We start from the raw sequence: 18,625 nt of genomic DNA on the forward strand, positions 1-18,625 counted from the left end.
GTAGTGCCGGGGCCTCCCACTTCCCTGGTGGTCACTAACCCAAACCTGGACTCTCTAACCCTTGAGTGGAGTCCTCCTCGTGAACATAACGGACACATCACTGGCTACACCCTCAGATATCAGCCAGGTGAGCCTTCTTATTTTCTAAAACACAACAACAGAGTTTTGCCTAGTGAATGTCACCTTCCTTCATGTAGTTTGTAGTTTTGTATGTCATTCTTTTTCATGTCTTGTTCTGTCATTCTGTTCAGATTATTAGACAGAAAACAGTAAAAGTAAAAGGTTAGCGTAAAAGCATTTTATTTTGCCTAAGTTACAACAACATAAATTAACAAATCAACTTTGGTCACTCTTACCTTCTATTTCTGAACCCTACATCTCTTTGCTCCAAACGTTTCCGTTTCCACCTTCCTCATCATTGACACTCCATCTACGACCCCATCCTCCTCCTCCTCCTCCTCCTCCTACTCCTCCTCATTCTCATCCTCATCCTCCTCATCTTCCTCCTCCTCCTCCTCCTCCTTCCCTTCCTCCTCTTCATATCTCTATTCAACTTACCTCACTGCCCCCAAACCTCCACCCCATCCCATTATTCTTGTCACCCGTCCTTCACCCCTGTAGTCAATAACTCCAATGAACTGGGCCCAGTGGAGGAGCTGGCCCTGACCGCCAATGAGACCTCAGTCACTTTGCCCCACCTCAAGTACAGCACATACTACAAGTTTTATTTGAATGCCAAAACAGTCACTGGAGCAGGCCCAGCCATTTCTCAGGAAGCTGTCACCATCGTGGACGAAGGTAAGTCATCGAATACAGAATGACCTGAATAATGTTCCTGTTTATTCCACTGGAAACCTGGATGAATATTTAATCAGATTAATATAATATATATATATATATATATATTATCATTTAAGTAATGGAATCTAAAATTGCCCCTAATTTACAAATCATATGTTTGGTTGGCATTGATGTCCATCCAAAACTAGAAAACTCTCCAGTACACCAGACATTATTCACCAAATGTTTTCAACTATCTTGCCTTTATGGTCATGAATGAAGATGAAAAATTGTTTTTGGTAAAAAAAAGAATTCTAAAAAGGTACTTTTAATATTTTAAGTTTATATTTCTTATGTAAATGTATTTATCCATGAGGAGTAAAAACTATTTTTTTTAAATGTATGCTAATGTTTTGTAGTCTCAGTGTACATATTTTTGTGCACTGCAGGAGAGTTGTGTTTTAATTTTGATTGCACTGCCATTGAGCTCAAACTGACTGCTGTGCATGCACAGTCAAAGTTAGAAAAACATTTACAGTAAAAAACATTTGTCTGACTCTGAAATGCTGTTCTTTGTGAAGTAGGGTGTTCTGTTATTTAAATTTACTGCAAAAACAACCCATCCGCTTATTGATTAGCTGACATAAAAGCAAGTGACAACTGCAAATTAGAAAAAAAGTCATTTTTTAAAACAAGTTTGCTAAAGATTTGCAGATTGTACCTGCTCAAATGTAACAATTTACTTCTTTTATCTGTTTAATATCATTGTAAATTGAAGAGTTTGTGGTTTTGAAGACCTGCTCAGACAAAGCACGTTGAAGACATGAACTTGGCCTGGGGAAAATTTCTGATGGGCATTTCTTCCACTATTTTATATTTTCAATTCATCAAAAAGTTTACTTGATTAGGAAAATAGTCATTCATTACACCCCTATTGTTGCATCAGATTGGTGTTATGTGACTTGTATATGTGAAATGTTCACTGTACATTATATTGCATAATATTTCATAGCATTTTTATTGATGATTTGTATTTTACATCGCATGATAAACATAAGCTCTTCATACGTGTCCATATTTAGTTACATAAACGTGTGATCCAGTCACATTGTTACGCAAGATGGCTCATACCATTATGAAACCCCTCTCATCTTATATAATTAGTTTTCACTTTACACAGTGCGACCACATACATGTCTCTGATACCAAAGTGACACAGGTCAGGGGGGGTGGTCAGTCATAATGACCGCTGTCCTGTTGTTTCTCTGTGTCCTGTTTCTGTCTGCAAGCCCTGATATCACAGGTTGACGTAGATGTGGCGTATCGAGGCAATATGCCTGTTTTTACAGATACAGCCATAGCTACATAACCCTCCACAAGCATGCCCTCTTCATCTTTGAGCAGTTTCCACTCGCCTCTGTCAAATTCTGCAACCCACCAAAATGCTCGGCCAAGTTCAAAGCTGGGGAAAGTTCAAAGCCACATAGATAAAGATGCCATGTGACATATGGCTTTTTAAAGCCACGTGATAAAACTGGATGAGTCTTTTCAAAGTGCTCGGCTGCTTTTCTTTCTTTTTTTCTTTTTTTTTTTATCCCTTACTGTGCCTTTGGCGACTTTGACCCTTTCTTACCTCTTCCATGGTGGCTGCTGGTGATGCTTTCCTGCTGCATGGCAAGGGTTTTCTTGGCATGCCAATGATCCATGTGCTCTGTGTATAACGACTCCTGTGTCTGTGTGGTGTCTCTGCCGGTGGAAAATGTTTGCGTCTCTGTGTGTCTCGAGTGGGTTGTGCCGTCTTTACCCTTCTTCGTGTTGTTTACAGGGAACACCCAAACCTCTCATCCCATTGCATGGTCTCCTCCTCGCCGTCCACCCCACAAGGGTACAGATTCTGCTGTGATCTCAGTAAACTACATGTCTGATTAGTTTTATGATTAGCTTTGTGTATTCTTCTTTTTGCTGGTATAGTGTCCTGATTTGCAAATGCTATTGTGTAAGACTGTGAGGGTGTAGGTTCAGTCATGCTAAGAGCATGTGATGGGACTATAATTAAAGCAAAGCATTTGTCTGCCAGTTATTGGATTGTTCTTTGATCTACAGACCAATCTTGATGGTTGTCTTTTCTCTTGTGTGCTCAGTGCGGCCTGCGAGTCCTTTCGGAAACGTTAGCTCCTTGGTTGGAGAAGACGGGGCCCTGATCAGTTGGGAGTACTGGGGCCCGGAGAAAAATGTTTATGTAGAATACATTGTAGAAAACAGTAAGCAAAGCAACACACCAGTATTTCTGTCAGCTGCATGCATAGGTGGCAAGAGACTCCTACTTCATTATTGGCCTGCGCAGGTGAATAGAAATATTGGCAGTCAGGCTGATGCTGGCTCCTGCCAACGTAGACCCAGATGTGACAAACAATGCTGTCTGTGATTTGATTTCTAATTACTCTGTGCTGTTATTGACTAGAGCTGCGTGCATTTCCCGTGACAATTTGAATGGAACTCGTATAGACAAACACCATAAAAAGCAGCACAAACATTCTTATTATGCCATTTGAGTTTGACTGAAGTGCTCCCCATTGTTTTTATCCACCTGCAGAGAGGATGAAAAACACTTTGTGGTTGTAGTATGGCTCTCTCACACCTACTGTTTCATGAATTCAATTAGGGATAAACATCATAATAGATCCCAGTAATTTAGAAAAATTTAGTTATCAAAAACATAATCTTGTGATCATCAGTCGCAGCACATTTCATATTTTTCCATTACCACACGTGTGTGTGCGGTGGCCCTGCCAGCTCAACACCAAATTAAACAAAATCAAGTGAAGAAGCCATCTTTGCCAATTTGTCAAAACTTAAACAGCATTCAGAAGACATGACCAAAAGAGTCCACAGCTAAGCTATGTGAGACTGTTGCTCAGGCTCTGAGCTATCAGTGTGTACATGTTCACAATGACGATGCCAGTTCGTTTTGAGTGAACTTGGGTATACACCAAAGTACTTCACAAACCAACCCTTTAATATAATGATGGCGCTGAATGGAAAGTAAGCTGTTGAAAAAACTCGACCTAGTATGGTGCTAGAAAATACATCAAGGGGATCAAAGTCAGTGGGTCACATCATGAATGTCTGCACCACATTTCATGGCATACAGTAGATACATACAGTAGATATTGTATTTACGTTTTTTTTTTTTTATAACCTGGACCAAAGTGGTTGCTCAGGATCCTGCTAGCATGGCTAAAAGTGAGAGAACCCATCCAAATACAGACGCTCTGAAGTTTACACAGGACACAATGGAAATGACTGAGCAACACGTTTTTTAGACAACATTATACTGTATATTCTGAGCATCTTTGTGACTTTTCAGTGTGTTGTTTGATATTTGACATTTCCATTTTGTTCTGTGCAATTTGTAGCTTTTACACACTTAGCTATGTTTTCTCATTCTAAATGCTGCACATATTGTCATATTGGCAAAATGGTCTTCTCAATTTTTGTGTATTTTCTCAAGCTGCAGTGGATTGAGCTTTCAGGACCACCATAATAATTAATTCATAGACTTTATGGATTTTTTTTAACTACATGAATATTAACTATTGCCTGCAGTGTAATGCCATACCAGTAGGTGTTTTTTTCAGCCATTTCGTTCCCATAATGTCATGATCTCCATGGCCCGTTTGAATATGTGTGCGCTCCCTCAAACATACCTCTCTTGATGAACGTCCCTCCTGCAGGTGAAGGTGAAGAGGAGTGGCAGAAAGAGCTTGTGAATGGCTCTCAGAACGTTATGCTGAAAGACTTAAAGGGGGGCCTCTCCTATAGGGTGCGTTTGGTGGCCAAGGGTCACCACGACCAGTCGCCCCACTGCTCCAAAGAGCTCTTGGTCACGGTCCCAGGTGAGGCACTTCCTGAGTGGTCGCCTCCACCTCGGCCTGGCCGAGCCGGGTCTCAGCACTGTGGCGTGTGTAGCATGTGTCGTAGTTTGTGCCGTTGTGTAATTAGACCCAGTCGAGCATGGGTTTGACAGATGTGTTGTGGTCACTCTGTATGCGAGGCATGCACTGTAGTGATGTAGAAACAGCCAATAGCAGCGTGCATGATTTTATGGTTTAATTTTACCATAATTAATGTCAGTCTTGTAATGTAGATTTGCGAATTACAAAAATCGATTACTCTAATATAGAAGTTCATTGTGTGATTGGTGTTAGAATATCCAACCTAATATCACCCACAGTAAACCTGCTTGTTTGTGTGTAATTGTGACTGTCTGTATGTGTATCTGTGATTGTGTTTCACTGGTTTTCTTGTTTACTACTACGAATGTGGGGTCAAGTCCCTGTTAGTACCAGGGTGGATCAAAGAGTTCAAAGACTGCTCATGATGTGCGCAAAATATGTGCAGCACCAAGACGTGCATGGAGCACAGGGAAGCAATAACATATTGTCATGTTGAAGAACACAAGTGCCAAACTTCAGGTCATTTGTACCGAATGTTTTCCCTCAGACACTTCAAAACATCACGGTGTTGGCAGAAGGTACAAATTCCCTGTTCCCAACCCCATGACTGTCAAAGAAAATCCAACTGGTTGCGAACCTGAACTTCCTTTTTCGTTTCTGGACGATGACGTTCCACCCTTTGGAAATGTGAATGTCACGCAAAACACCTTTCCAGGCTCAGTGCTCCATAACCACAAGCTTCCAGAAAACATTTCAAGGGTCTCTGTTGCCAATGTCTATAGTGTAGCGGATTCGATTTATATTCGGGGCACCACTTTCTGTCGAGCAAGTTTTAATTTGAATGGGCTGTATAGGCCTATACAAGTGATCAGTCAACATAGTCTGAACCGTGACTTCTGCATTCAGGGATTTCTTTCAATATCTTCTAGGAAATACACGAAAACAAGTGCTTGGTCTATAAGGATATTTATTGAACAATATTTACACCAAGAATAATCTTTATGAATATATATTGTAGTGTATGGATCATGGATGTGATGAACAGGATTTCTAAAGCTGGGACATCCAGGCTTTTTCTGCTGGTCCCGTTGGGTCTTGTTTAGGATCGATGACCAGGTTGCAGTGATGCAACAGCTGTCAGCTTTGGCAAAAAGGATCTTCTGAGCTTTGTCCAGGTTGAGAGATGACTGGACTTATCAAATCCAGTATAAATTATCAAAAATACTTCTTACGAAAGAAAGAAGTAAACAACGGCGTCGTCAGTTACAGGCGATAATTAAACTCAATTAGTTGCAATTAAAAGTAGGCGTTCTTCACTTGGCTTAAAGTTTACTTGGGGTTGATAAAAATATAGCTAAGAATACAAGTTCATTATTCGTCCACCATGACTGAAGTTAAACACTTGTTGATATCAGTTACACAAATACTTAATACAAGTTTATATTGTTAGCCAACATGAGTCACTAAAGACAGGCAGAGAGTCTGAAGATTAACTATATAAGCAAGGCTTATAAACATTAATGATATGTACAAAAATGTTATTAATTTGCATGAGAAACAAACAGAGAATAAAACATTATATGTGCAATATAGTTTCAGCTTGAATACTGAGTTTGCCATTGTGGAATTGTACCATTGTTCCACTATAGGGCAGCAGACATTAGTGGTCTGGATAGTTTCACCTTGTGGGGCTGACGGAAGTGTCAGAGGTCAGCTGGTTCACAGCATGAGACGGAGTCCAACCCGAGCCGAAAGGAGAGTTTCTGTTTGTTTATTCGGCCTGGTGAGTTTTATTACACGAAAGCTTTTTGGAGTTTATCTGTAGACCAGTGGTGTCTTGCGTCGTAAGTTCTTGTGACTTCAGGATGACCTGATGCTTTTTGCTCAAGTTTCAGGTGCATAAAGAATCACCCACCGATGTGCAACTGCTGCTTTTGACAGCGACAAAACTGGGAGTACTTACTTACAAAGATTATAACTTCTCTGTGCACGGTTCACACGCAACACAGGCAGTCTCTAAACTTTTTGATTGACCCTCGTATATTCCAGATTTCTAACTTGTCTAACATGAAAGTGGTCTTCGCCAGTAACAACATGCAATCATGATCTGCTCATGAACTGGATTTTCTAACTAGTAGATACAATATCTGCTAAAACAATGTGTAACCCTGATGCTCCTTGTTTGTTTTAGCTCATAATTACAGATAAGTGTTGTTTTTTTTCCTTGCCACCGGGGAAAAATGGCAAAAGAGTGCCATCATAAATGTTAAGTCTTCCTCTCTTCCTGTGGCCAGCTGTGGCGAGCAGACAGGTGGACATCGCTACTCAGGGATGGTTCATTGGCCTCATGTGTGCCATTGCTCTGCTCATCCTGATCCTTCTCATTATCTGCTTCATCCAGAGAAATAAAGGAGGGAAATACCCTGGTGAGTAGAAGCAGAAACACTACCACACACACACACACACACACACACACACACACACACACACACACACACACACACACACACACACACACACACACACACACACACACACACACACACACACACACACACTCTTATATAAACACACACTTTAATGCTTTCAGTTTTGTTTAATAGCATGTTAAGATTTGATTTTTTGCCTTTTTGGCTCTCAAAGCATACTAATCAGACAAAGATTTCTATACAGATTCCTACTGCAGTGTATGGCTAGCATAATGATATTCTTTTGTTTCTCATAAGAACATGTTCTCATTTTAGCGCCAACATTATCTCATTATAACAAAATATTTTTCATTTTATAATGACTGCATACATACATACATTATTTTACTTTCAGAACGCAAGACGAGAAAATGATTGTCTCCTTCGCATCTATATAAGTTAGCGTGCCTGAATTTTTGTCCTCTTTTTCGCCAGTTAAAGAGAAGGAGGATGCACACACAGACCCAGAGTTCCAGCCCATGAAAGACGATGACTGTACTTTTGGGGAATACAGGTGAGAGAAAGTGCCCTGGACTCTGGCGCCCCCAGAGCCCATTTTACCCATCAACCCTTGCCCTGTGCCCGCTTTTCGCCCAGATCTGCTCTCTCTGGCTGGGCTGGAGCTCTGCTTTCCTTCCCTCTTCTCAACTGTTACAGCTGACCAATAAATACATCTCCAACAACAGAAAGTCATAACACCAAGAGGAAGTGCCCCCGATCTGAACTTCCACCTCCGTGAAGCACAACATTTGTTTTTTCTAGCTTCTGGGATGTCCTGGATGCTACCTGAGTTGGACTCTAACATGTGTGCTTGACATGACATTGTGGTGTCATTTGAGAAGCAGGTTTCTTCAGGTTTAAGGGATTTGGGGTTTTGGATGTTTAAAAATGTCCGGAAAAGATATCTAAGCTACATTCATTTGCAACACATCCTAAACCGACACCAAGCATTGAATCCCATTCCAACTAATAAGCTCTTCATATTCATTGTATGTACAGTATATACAGTATAGTATTAACACTTTGCCTAGTGTATTGCTACTCACATACATGACCTTGGTAGGATTCAAAGGATCATTCTTGCAAACTTACAGCAGATACCCAGCTATTCTTGTTAGCATCCTCTATCTAGGCTGCTTCTCCAATCGCACGCAGAATAAAGAACAATGAAGCACTTTAATTCTGTATAGCTAGAGTTTTTGAATATTGTTTTTTTACAAGTCAATTTATAAGATGGTCTTGCTTTTATATTTTATATTCCTTTTTGTATCATGTATACATAAATCTGTTCTATGGATTTTATGCTTTAATAAACGCATATTGATATATACAGAATATAGATATATAATATGTGATATGCATGGTTTTAAAATCTGATATACTATATGAAATTTTGCTCTGGGCAATAATGTGTTGAATGAAATTATTGTTTATATATAGATATACAGTATATATATGCATATGGATCGAATATGAAATTATCAGCATGTTTGAGGGATGCAATCATTACAGAGTACAAGACCTGGTTAATGCTGTTTATAACAGGCTAGTTGTAGACAAACTAGTACTAAAGGATAAGAATGGTGATATTATACATTTTTATTTTAACTACAAATTCTGTAAAAAGATCAAAACCAACAATATTATAGTCCATCTCTCAGTGATGCCCAAATACTTCAGCTTGTCTGTGGCTCGTTGCTCCAATTTTCTCACTGAATACAGCTTGAAAAAGTTTTTGGAAAAAGTCACTCAAAAGGTAAAGTAAAGTGCATTTGTTGCGGACTACTTTCAGTGGTAGATCACTTGTGCTTGTAGCATTTAATACAGCAGCATGTTATATGTGAGATCAACTCAATAACAATGCCATTGTGCATTGTAATGAATGAACATGTTGCCCAGTGTAACTTGGTGGCTTGTGAATGTGTTATTAATAGGTTTTAGACGTCGGATGTGCATAACAGAGACGAATAAGCTGGATCAGGCTTTTGCTACACAGACAATACTTGTTAGTGGGATCTGTATAATATTGGTTTTGATCTTCTTGATAGTTAAAAAAAAAAAAAAAAAAAAAAAAATCCAGAATACCACAAATCTACAATATTTCAACTACAAAAGGTCTTCTCATTGGGACATCGACTCAGAAAACACAGCAGGCAAATCACAAGGCAAAGTGTTCAAATATTATGGTGCCTTTGTGAGAGTGTTCTTTATATCCATGCTGTTTCATTGCGCTCAGCTGGAACCTTACAGTATGTCAATAAAGGCAGAACTTAACTCAACCGAGCTGTTCTTGTTTGACTGCAGGGGAGCATACTTTGAAGTTCAAACTGCACCTCCACTGTACACGGCACTAATATAGACATTTAATATCTTCTCAAGTGTGTGCGTAGTGCAATAATGTCTAGGAATGACTGTTTGTGTGGGATCTCAGCTGGATGTCCTCATCCGATCGAAGGGGTGTAGGTCTCAGGAAAGGTAAGGGCGATGATGGTGTGTTGGTGGTGGGATCGAGGGTCATTGTTTTGTAAGTCTAGCATGTGAAAGGGGTCAGTGGATAATGAAGTCACTGTGGAGAAAAATGCTCGCAAGGTTTCACGGCTGTCATCGAGTTTAATATTTGGTCATAAAGCCTTCATCATGTGCAGTGCCTCGACAAATCCTTCAAGTCATCAATCTGCTGCTTAAAATGATTTTTTTATACTGATCAGTATGTCTTCTGTTTAAATTTTCAAACAATTCAGCATTATGATGGCTTTGTGATCATATCTCATTGATGTTCAACTCATTTATGTGGAATGTTTCTGACTATTTGAGATCCAAAGAAAACTTTCTTTGCAGACTTTTTCATGCATTTTGCCAATTTGTGATTAATATCATGCTTGCTTTGGGGGATGTTTGGCTGAAAACCTTGCTTTCTGAGTTTTATTCACGTCATTGCGTTGGATTTCTGTTTTTCATTACAACCTCTGTGTTTTGGGGGGAAATGCCTCTGTCAAACAACACATTTACCACTTCATATTTGGTTTCAGGGGGGAATTTGAACAGGGTATGATTGCTTGAGCTTTATTCCCCTGTTGCCTGATGGAAACCAACTAATCATTCACAGATACCGTTTTTTTAGACATGGAGCAAATTCAAATGTACTTCTGGTGCAGTGGGAAAACATTTTCACTGCTACATATTCACATGATGATTTTGCCATTATCAAACTCACAGTTGGTTGTGGTAAAAGCAACAATTGGCAGTTCAGTGCTCCATCTAAAAAAGTGATCACTAATCTCCTTGTTGCATCTTTCACATCATCTCACCTGTAACACCTGCATGTTATTTTCTCCTTCAGTGACAATGAGGACCATAAACCGTTAAAAGGGAGCCGCACGCCATCTAATGGGACAGTTAAGCGAGACGACAGTGACGACAGTTTAGTTGACTACGGGGACGGAGGAGACGGACAGTTCAACGAGGATGGCTCCTTTATCGGCCAGTATAGTGGGAAGAGTGCCAGCAGGGACACTGCCGAGGGCCACGAGAGCTCGGAGGCCCCATCCCCTATAAATGCCATGAACTCCTTGAACTCTTTTGTGTAGCCACGCGGTCCTCACAAACCACTATGAGGCGCTGCAGTGACTGCTCACATCTTATCCCCACATCTCTTTTAGAGGGCTGTCCCAACACCGCATGGCTTTACGATCATACATCCATCCCCAGTTCCACACATGAAACACGGACAACTCATTAAAGACATTTATGTTTCCACTTGGAAATCTTTATGGAGAAGCTTGGACACCTATAGCTAATTATAGCCTGCGCAGCTTACAGGAAGGAAATAGCTCAACCAGAACTTTGATTTTAAAAGTACATGAAATACCCAGTTTTACCTAAACCATATATACCCATTAACACTTTGATATTTACAAGCGATGCATTCTTACCAGGAATTCCATATGGACTATGCAGTGCTTGTCTGAACTATATTTGTTTCTGTTCATGTATATTATATATTCTGCTATGTTCAAATAGTCTTCAGTGTCTACAGTAAATTACTTTTACTCCATGTATGTTTCCAACCCAGAAGCTTGTACTGGAATCTGTAACAATGTTATACATTCATGTAATGTAAGCTGCATGAATGTATTACATGAAATTCCATGATGCATTTACAATCGACAGGGCAGATCATGTAAAGTATGTGTATATAAATATACAGTATATATAAAGTGAACATTCTGCAAACTGAATTTTTGGAGCAGTGCGCACAGCATGCTTGAGACTGCCGCATTGTTACGTCCTCATCTGTCACCACTCTGTTACACGGCATCCATAATGGAGGAAAGCTGAAGTGCTGCATGGCATGTCACGTGACCTCATGACCTTTGCCCTGCATGTGACCTCTTCTTATTGAGCGTGATCTGAAGGCCAGAAGGGATTGCTGAGGGTTTGATAGCTTCCCTCAGTGCTCCTTCGGCAGGTAGTGCCTTTTCCTCCAAACAAGGACTCAATTCCAAAATCTCCTTCTGGAGTTCAGTGACAATAGTTGGACTGCAGGATTCACATCCAAGATCAGCTTGAGAAGAGGACTATGTGGACCTCATATACTCATTCATATACTATTGTTATTTCTCTTTTAAAGACACCTCCCAATGCCTTGAAACACAAGACTGGCTTTTGATTCCTCCAAGAACCCACTTTGGATCAAATTAAATCACTATTCAAACCACTTCTTCTGCTGCACTACATCTGCAGCCAATATGTACCGTACCTGAGAGTATTTCTGCAGTGTATTAATGTGTGGATATCTGAGAGTGTGCGTGTCTCTGTGTATGTGTGTGGAGGGGTGGAGGACACAGTACATTATTCAATTCCTATTAGGTAAAACGTGTTCACTTGTACTAACTACACTTGAGGGCCTTTTGATGGGATCAAGATTTATTTTCTCTTAACTTGCATCAAGTTTTTTTTTTAATTTTTTTTTTTTAAAGATGTGTAGAATTTGTAAATACTTTAATCGATTGTACAGGGACAAGCAGCTCATAAGGCAGCCTACGCTGCAATATTGTGCATGATATGGCTTAACTTGTTGATAGGACTGTATTACAAATAGACTCGTAGAGAACATATACATAAATATATACATATTCATTTTTTTCTTGCTGTGCACAGTGTATATTGTACTGTAACTAACTGGACAGAAAATTGAATATGAATTTGAATTCTGATTGTTTTCAGATTTGCTTGACAGCAAATTACATAACTTTGATATTGTACAACAACAATATTTTGATGCACACAATTATATTATTCTGATTTGTAATGGCTCTGCGCAGTCCCGATATCCTGCTAAAATTATGCTCTTTTCTGACAGTATTGCAAATGGTTTTGTATTTAAGAAACAGATTTGTACTAACAGATTCTTTCTTTGTCTCTATTTAAGTTTGTTTTTTTTCCTTTTAGTGCAAGTATGGAATTCAGGCTACAGGAAATTTAATGAATGAATTAAATAATTATCTGCTTTAGATTGTCAGACTCTTCTTTCAAAATGGCATTGCCGATTTAGATGCAGGGATTCATAAAAACTGTTTTTCAGTCTGTGCATGTTGAGTGCTACATAATGTAGCCATAAACCATTCACTACCGAACAATGATACCACATAATAAATATGATGTGCCGCTTCAGGATGCTACACCGCAGCCCATATTATGAGTCATGAATACAGTATTTTGAACTTTATAGACCTGAAGGAAATTATTTCAAATTCAGGCCCCCAAAACCTGTCCTAAAATATGTACAACACATACAGTAGTTTTGTCTCACTATCCCCATGAGGACACTCATTGAAATAATGCATTCCCCAACCTTAACCTAACTCTGACTCTAAAACCAGGTCTAAACACTCAAGAACTACATTTGGGACTTCAAATTTTGTCCTCACTACAAGACTTCAGGGGGATGTGTGCATTCACGTTAAAGTCCCCACTGGGATATAAAAACACGTTACCCTTAACTTTAACCAGGACCTTGGAAAATATATTTGTCTTATGGGGATCAGGCTTTAGTCTCCATTAGGATTACTGATCCTATGGTTGGTGTTAGAAAAGATCATAAAGAAGTAAAAAAAAAAAAAATAAATACGTACACACACACCCAACTACTTCTTCAAATGCAAAGCGCACAGAAGCTGAGGGATGTTCCCACGCACGCCTCAGCCTCCTTAGGCGTGAAGCATCTATAGAAAGGCCTTATGGAACCTGACAGTTGGGCTCCATCTTTTTGGCGCTCACTTGTGGCACTTCCACTTCCATTATGGTCATATTGTTGGAGTAATAGCGAGAGAGCAGCCCACCATCTGGTGCATTATTACACAGCAATGGTGTCAGGAAGCAAGGAAGTCTGGTGTCTAGTGTCTTGAAAATACGTTCTCTCCCTGTGGCAAGGATAATTTGCCTTCTGTTCGTTCAGGTACACTAATTCCTTTTCCCGGGTGAAGTTGTTTGGGAATTTTTTACGAGATTGTTTGAAATGGAGCAAATTAAAAGTGGAATCTACATGTTTATGAATCGGGGTTTTCCAAAATGATGCCTGGACTTAACGATCATTTTAAAAAGGATGAGTGCATCACTGTGATCTGCAGCAGGCTTGAACAATGTCTATATTACTTCAACCAAAATGAATTACTCTCTCTCAGCAGCAGTGATCTCAGACCTGACTACCTTCAGGAACAGTTTTCTCTCATCAATTTGTTTGTGTTTGACAGATTCTACCTCTTGACTTTACTGCCACCTAGTGATATGAGGCAATTACACTGATGTTTGCACTCAGCAACAGGCATCTAAAAATGAATAGAAAATGCTGTTCTATACTCACAGTTTAAACTGTAGATACTATGGGTTACTAATAATGTTATCATTATAAACCTTCATAGCAAAACAATGTAAATATCATATGTATTGATCATAGTTGGACCATGTTATAAAATGCTGTATTAAAATCGGGAATATTCAGAATTACCTTATTTTAGCTGATAGTCTGGACACCTATGACTGTTTGTCCCTCTGTTGACATCCTGATTCCTCAATAATGTGCGCTTCCTGTAAGAGGCATAGCGCTTTATTTCCATGGCAGCAGAATGACATTATTTGTCTGTCGATTGGTGATCATAGCCACCAAACAAGCAGCTGCCCCATTACCCTTCTGAACTCCACCCCCCACCCCAACCCACCCCTTTCCTGTCACTTCATGTCAACCCCCTCCCTCCATCTTCTCATTCTTCATCCGCTCCTCGTGGATCCATTCTCTGTCGGCTGAACGTCTGCCACAGCATCCATTATCCATTCCCAGCTCCTCTGTGTCCACCTCCTTGATTTACAGCTGGGCGGAAAGCCTGGTTTGAATTGATCTACAGCTGGTTTTATGTCTACCTCCAGTCTCCTTTCAATGGGGAGGGGAAAGATCATTACATGGTCTTGTTGTGATGTTCTGTTTCTAAATAACCAGCGACCAGCCATAAAGAGCATCATTTGCATCCCAGATGCTCAAGTGAAGGACGTGACCTTTCAGAGCCTTCATTATGCAGAATCAAGAATATCAAAGGCACGTATTGGAAAAACATCTTCATTTAGTTCCTGATATGTTTTAAGTGTGAGGTGAGCTTCAGAGCGTCTGTTCCTTGGATAGAAGTGGCAGAGCCTTTGTGTGGCTTTATGTAAATTTGCCCTATTCTGATGCTGTGAGAGCTGGGGAGGATAATTGTTTATGATTGCTCTGTGACATTTCCATATGGCTGACGAGCGGTTTGCCAACACATACACTCCCTTACACACAAACATCTGTCAAGAGCAGGCTGTTTGAACGGTGCTGTAGGTTTGGTTGGCCTGGAATTGAAAACCAAAACTGTAGTGGGGAAATAACCTCTTCTGGTATGAAGGTATCATTTTTGCCACCAGTGTTTCCATCAATCTAAGTAGCTTGTTTCCCCTTAGGGGAGCAATAAGCTCATATGGTGACATTTTTCATCGCACAAAAGTGCAAAAGTGAGAGTGTTTTGTTGTATCGATCTGACATTAACGCTCTCTATCAAAACCCCTACCCCATTTTTTTTTATTTTTTATCAAAATAGCACCAGGATAATAACCTTTCCACACCCCGATTCCTATTCCCCACAGAGCCCCAATATGTCCCATGAGTATTTGTGTTGGTGGGTGGGGGGTTACCTATGCATGAGGCCCTGTAGAGATCACTGGGGCTCAATCACATTTACCCTCCCTGCTTCCCTCCCTCCGTTCCTCCGTTCCCTCCCACCCTCCCGTGCCTCGTCCATGTACCTCCTCCTCTGCCGGGCAGATAGATGACAGCCACCCATTCTTTCCTCCAGACAGCAGGGTGTTTGCTGTTCCTCTTATCCACCCCAGAGACCGACCTTGTAACAGTGTTATTCAACAGCAGGATCTGTCTCTATTTGCACTGCCATGTTGTAAGAGGAACAAAAGTGTTTGTCTAAGGGTTCAATACATCTAGAGCTTAGATGACACGTACACACACAAACACAAAATGATATCTTTTTGGGCCACATAATATGCTGGCCTATTTGGATGTCATGAATTTCCTCAGTGTTACTAAATCCCTTTGGCTTGGTGATTTCTGTGGAGTGTCATGATTTTCTAAGACATTCCCCTGGGCTGGAGATAATGTCTTTTTTTTTTGTTTTTTTGTATTAACAACAGTTCCCATCTCAGAGAAAACAATGCCTTTTTGACAAAAAGTCACAATGATAAGCATTGCTCCAGGGAGCAAAGAAGCCTCACTCAACTTGATATGAGGCTATAACTTCAATATAAAGTCAGTTTCTGATCACATAAAAAAAAAAAAAAACTTATCAAAAATGTTTTATGTATGTTCCTCCAAATTCATTCAATGAGGCTAAGTCCTTCCATTAATTCTACCCTGCTCTTTCTCAAAGATTCCTGCATTATTTATGGGCTTCTGCCGCAGCAGATTATTATTTGCTGTTTGGTGTTTACATCCAAGACTTAAATCTTATCCCAGGGGATTGAGATGGTCTCATGTTTGGAGTGACACATGGGCACAGCATTGTAATTAGTAGACATGCCCTTTTGATATCTGCCTGATGAAAAACAGACCGACAGTTAATACGCAAGCAACCAAATATGGACTATGTAACAATCTCCCCTTCTGTTCCTGCATTATGGATTTGAATAATGGTCAAAAACATGTTTTTGTAGAACTATAATTTCATTGTAAAATTTACCTTTGACCCTTAGGATATAAAAGGTCATCACTTTTTTATTTTATCCTATTAGATATTTGTGTGAAATTTATCAGTTCATGTTTGAGTCCAAATGAATGTCATTGCTCAGTGTTCCTTGAGATATCGTGTTCTTAAGAATGGGACAGATGCTTGGTCACATCGATATTTGACCTTTGACCTCTAAAGTCCAGTCAGTTCATCACTGACCCCAAGTAAACATTTGTGCCATATTTGAGGAAATTCCCCGAGATATCATATTCATCAAAATGGGATGGACGGACGGGACAGATGTGAGTTCACGGTGATCTTGATCACCATATTCTAATCACTTTAGTCCAAGTGAACGTTTGTGCCAAATTAGAAGAAATTTCCTCAAGATGTTCCTAAGGTATCATGTTCACAAGAGCAGAATGACATGAGGTAATAGTGACCTTGAACTTTGACCCCTGCAGTCCAAGTGAATGCTTGTGCCATATTTGTGAAAATTCCCTCAAGTCGTTCTTTAGATATTGTGCCCTACAATATAGGGCATGTATGGCCACAGCTTTCGCTGGTGCAGAGGCACAAAAACAAACTGCAATGTCAACATTTTTAGGGGAAATTTCTCTTCGGATGTTAAATACACACATGATACTGTCTTATGCAAATTAAAATAAACACTAATCCAAATGAGCCAGTTGGAATGAATATGGTTAATATTAATATATGGAAATGCCTCAGGACTGTTTTATATAATATTGCGTCTTTGATACACTTTTAGTGTATTTTTGTGAGACTCGGGGCAAAATGAACTACAATTGATAACAAACAGGGCAAACAGTCATTTTCAGTCTATACTTTGTACAATGATCAAATATTACAAGACACAACAGGACAAAAGCTGAGACATCACAAAGCAGAAAACCTGACACGAAGGTTAATGCTTGTGGAGAGTAACACGGGCTGAGGAGGGCTGTGTGAGACTGGTCCAGTTGGGGCAAGGATCTAAGGATGTGAGAAATAGCAGAGAGGGACTGGGGAGGTTAATCAAAGCTGACAATAGGCATATATCACAGTAATTGTTTTGGATATGCGTTCATATTTTGGATATTAACACTGAACAACACAAAAGTGAAACGGTAAAATTATTATATTTATTGATATTAAAGTAGGCGCCGGTTTGTTAACAGAGTGGTTGTATGTGGAAGTTATCTGGCCTGTGTTAATAGTTCTTTTTGTTTGCTTGTTTTTGTTCTGGATGTTTCATGAAGAAAACCATAACAATGAAAATAGCTATTGTTGTGATCAAACGTGCTTGATTTCGCTCCAACGTTACAATGCAATTTGTAGAGTTTAAGTGATATTTTACGGTAAATTACGGTAATTGGAAGATGAGGAAAGGATTTTTTTTTTAAACCAATACCTATAAGGAGTCATATGTATAAGCACTTCCTATATGATTAGAAGCACACTGCACTTCACAGAAATAGATAGAAATATTTTAGTCTAGATTTCCTCTTTTTTGTATTTTCTGAAAGAAAAGAACCAGGCAAAGCTACCAAAAGATTCGGAGTCGTAAAAGTGTCGTAGTAACTGCGTTAAAGAATACATAAGATGTCCTATGTATTATCAACTATCAAAATATTAAATATTTTTAAATATTTTTTTTAAATGATATTAAATCAATGCATACTTTATACACAAAAGCGAAGTGCAGGCTGTTACAACTGAAATTGTGTATAAAACTAATATAACACATTACTAATTCCCACGATAACACAATTCACGTGACTCCGATCACTTCCGGTATTTCCGCTTTGTTTCCGGTCAGCATGGGATTTGTTTGGAAAGACTTTTAGCTGCAATACCTTCAGCAGAGCTCGTATTGAGGTCGGTTTTTTTTTTAATGGAGAAATCGCTGTAATTTTGCAAAATTGGTTGAATTTGCGTGAATTATTGCTGATTACAAGCTCGGCATTTCCTGTAGTACCTACAGTAGAGCTTAGTCAGCGAGCTGGCTCGGTTCACTACCGAGCTGTCTGTCTTTCCTTGTAAATATTGGAACCAGAACAGGCAACTAGATAATGCAAAGTTAAGTTATTGTCTTGTGCAGTTCTCTGCTGTCACCTCATTAAATTTCTGAAACTTATCCTTTCACTGACATGAAAACGAACAAAAA

At 39.6% G+C, this 18,625-nt stretch overlaps 1 protein-coding gene across 24 annotated transcripts in view; it reads left to right on the top strand.

The window, feature by feature from the left end:
- The window catches only part of LOC138619045 (neuronal cell adhesion molecule-like), a 77,970-nt gene extending 65,253 nt beyond the window's left edge, over positions 1 to 12,717 (top strand). For 10 of the 24 annotated variants that reach the window (XM_069695224.1, XM_069695223.1, XM_069695230.1 and 7 more), the window contains 8 exons: positions 5 to 127; positions 622 to 798; positions 2,606 to 2,665; positions 2,922 to 3,041; positions 4,515 to 4,676; positions 7,031 to 7,162; positions 7,640 to 7,718; positions 10,545 to 12,717. In XM_069695224.1, the coding sequence (XP_069551325.1) occupies positions 5 to 127; positions 622 to 798; positions 2,606 to 2,665; positions 2,922 to 3,041; positions 4,515 to 4,676; positions 7,031 to 7,162; positions 7,640 to 7,718; positions 10,545 to 10,791 (1,100 nt within the window). In that variant the 3' untranslated portion in view covers positions 10,792 to 12,717. The remainder of the gene's footprint in view (positions 1 to 4; positions 128 to 621; positions 799 to 2,605; positions 2,666 to 2,921; positions 3,042 to 4,514; positions 4,677 to 7,030; positions 7,163 to 7,639; positions 7,719 to 10,544) is intronic. The other 14 variants (XM_069695241.1, XM_069695243.1, XM_069695244.1 and 11 more) reach the window with 6 other exon arrangements.
- The last annotated feature ends 5,908 nt before the right edge of the window (positions 12,718 to 18,625 follow it).

This window comes from Brachyistius frenatus, unplaced genomic scaffold, assembly GCF_029030835.1.
Source record: "Brachyistius frenatus isolate BFR_SWC_R1_liver_20210118 unplaced genomic scaffold, ASM2903083v1 Contig_19, whole genome shotgun sequence".
Taxonomy (NCBI): Eukaryota; Metazoa; Chordata; class Actinopteri; family Embiotocidae; genus Brachyistius; species Brachyistius frenatus.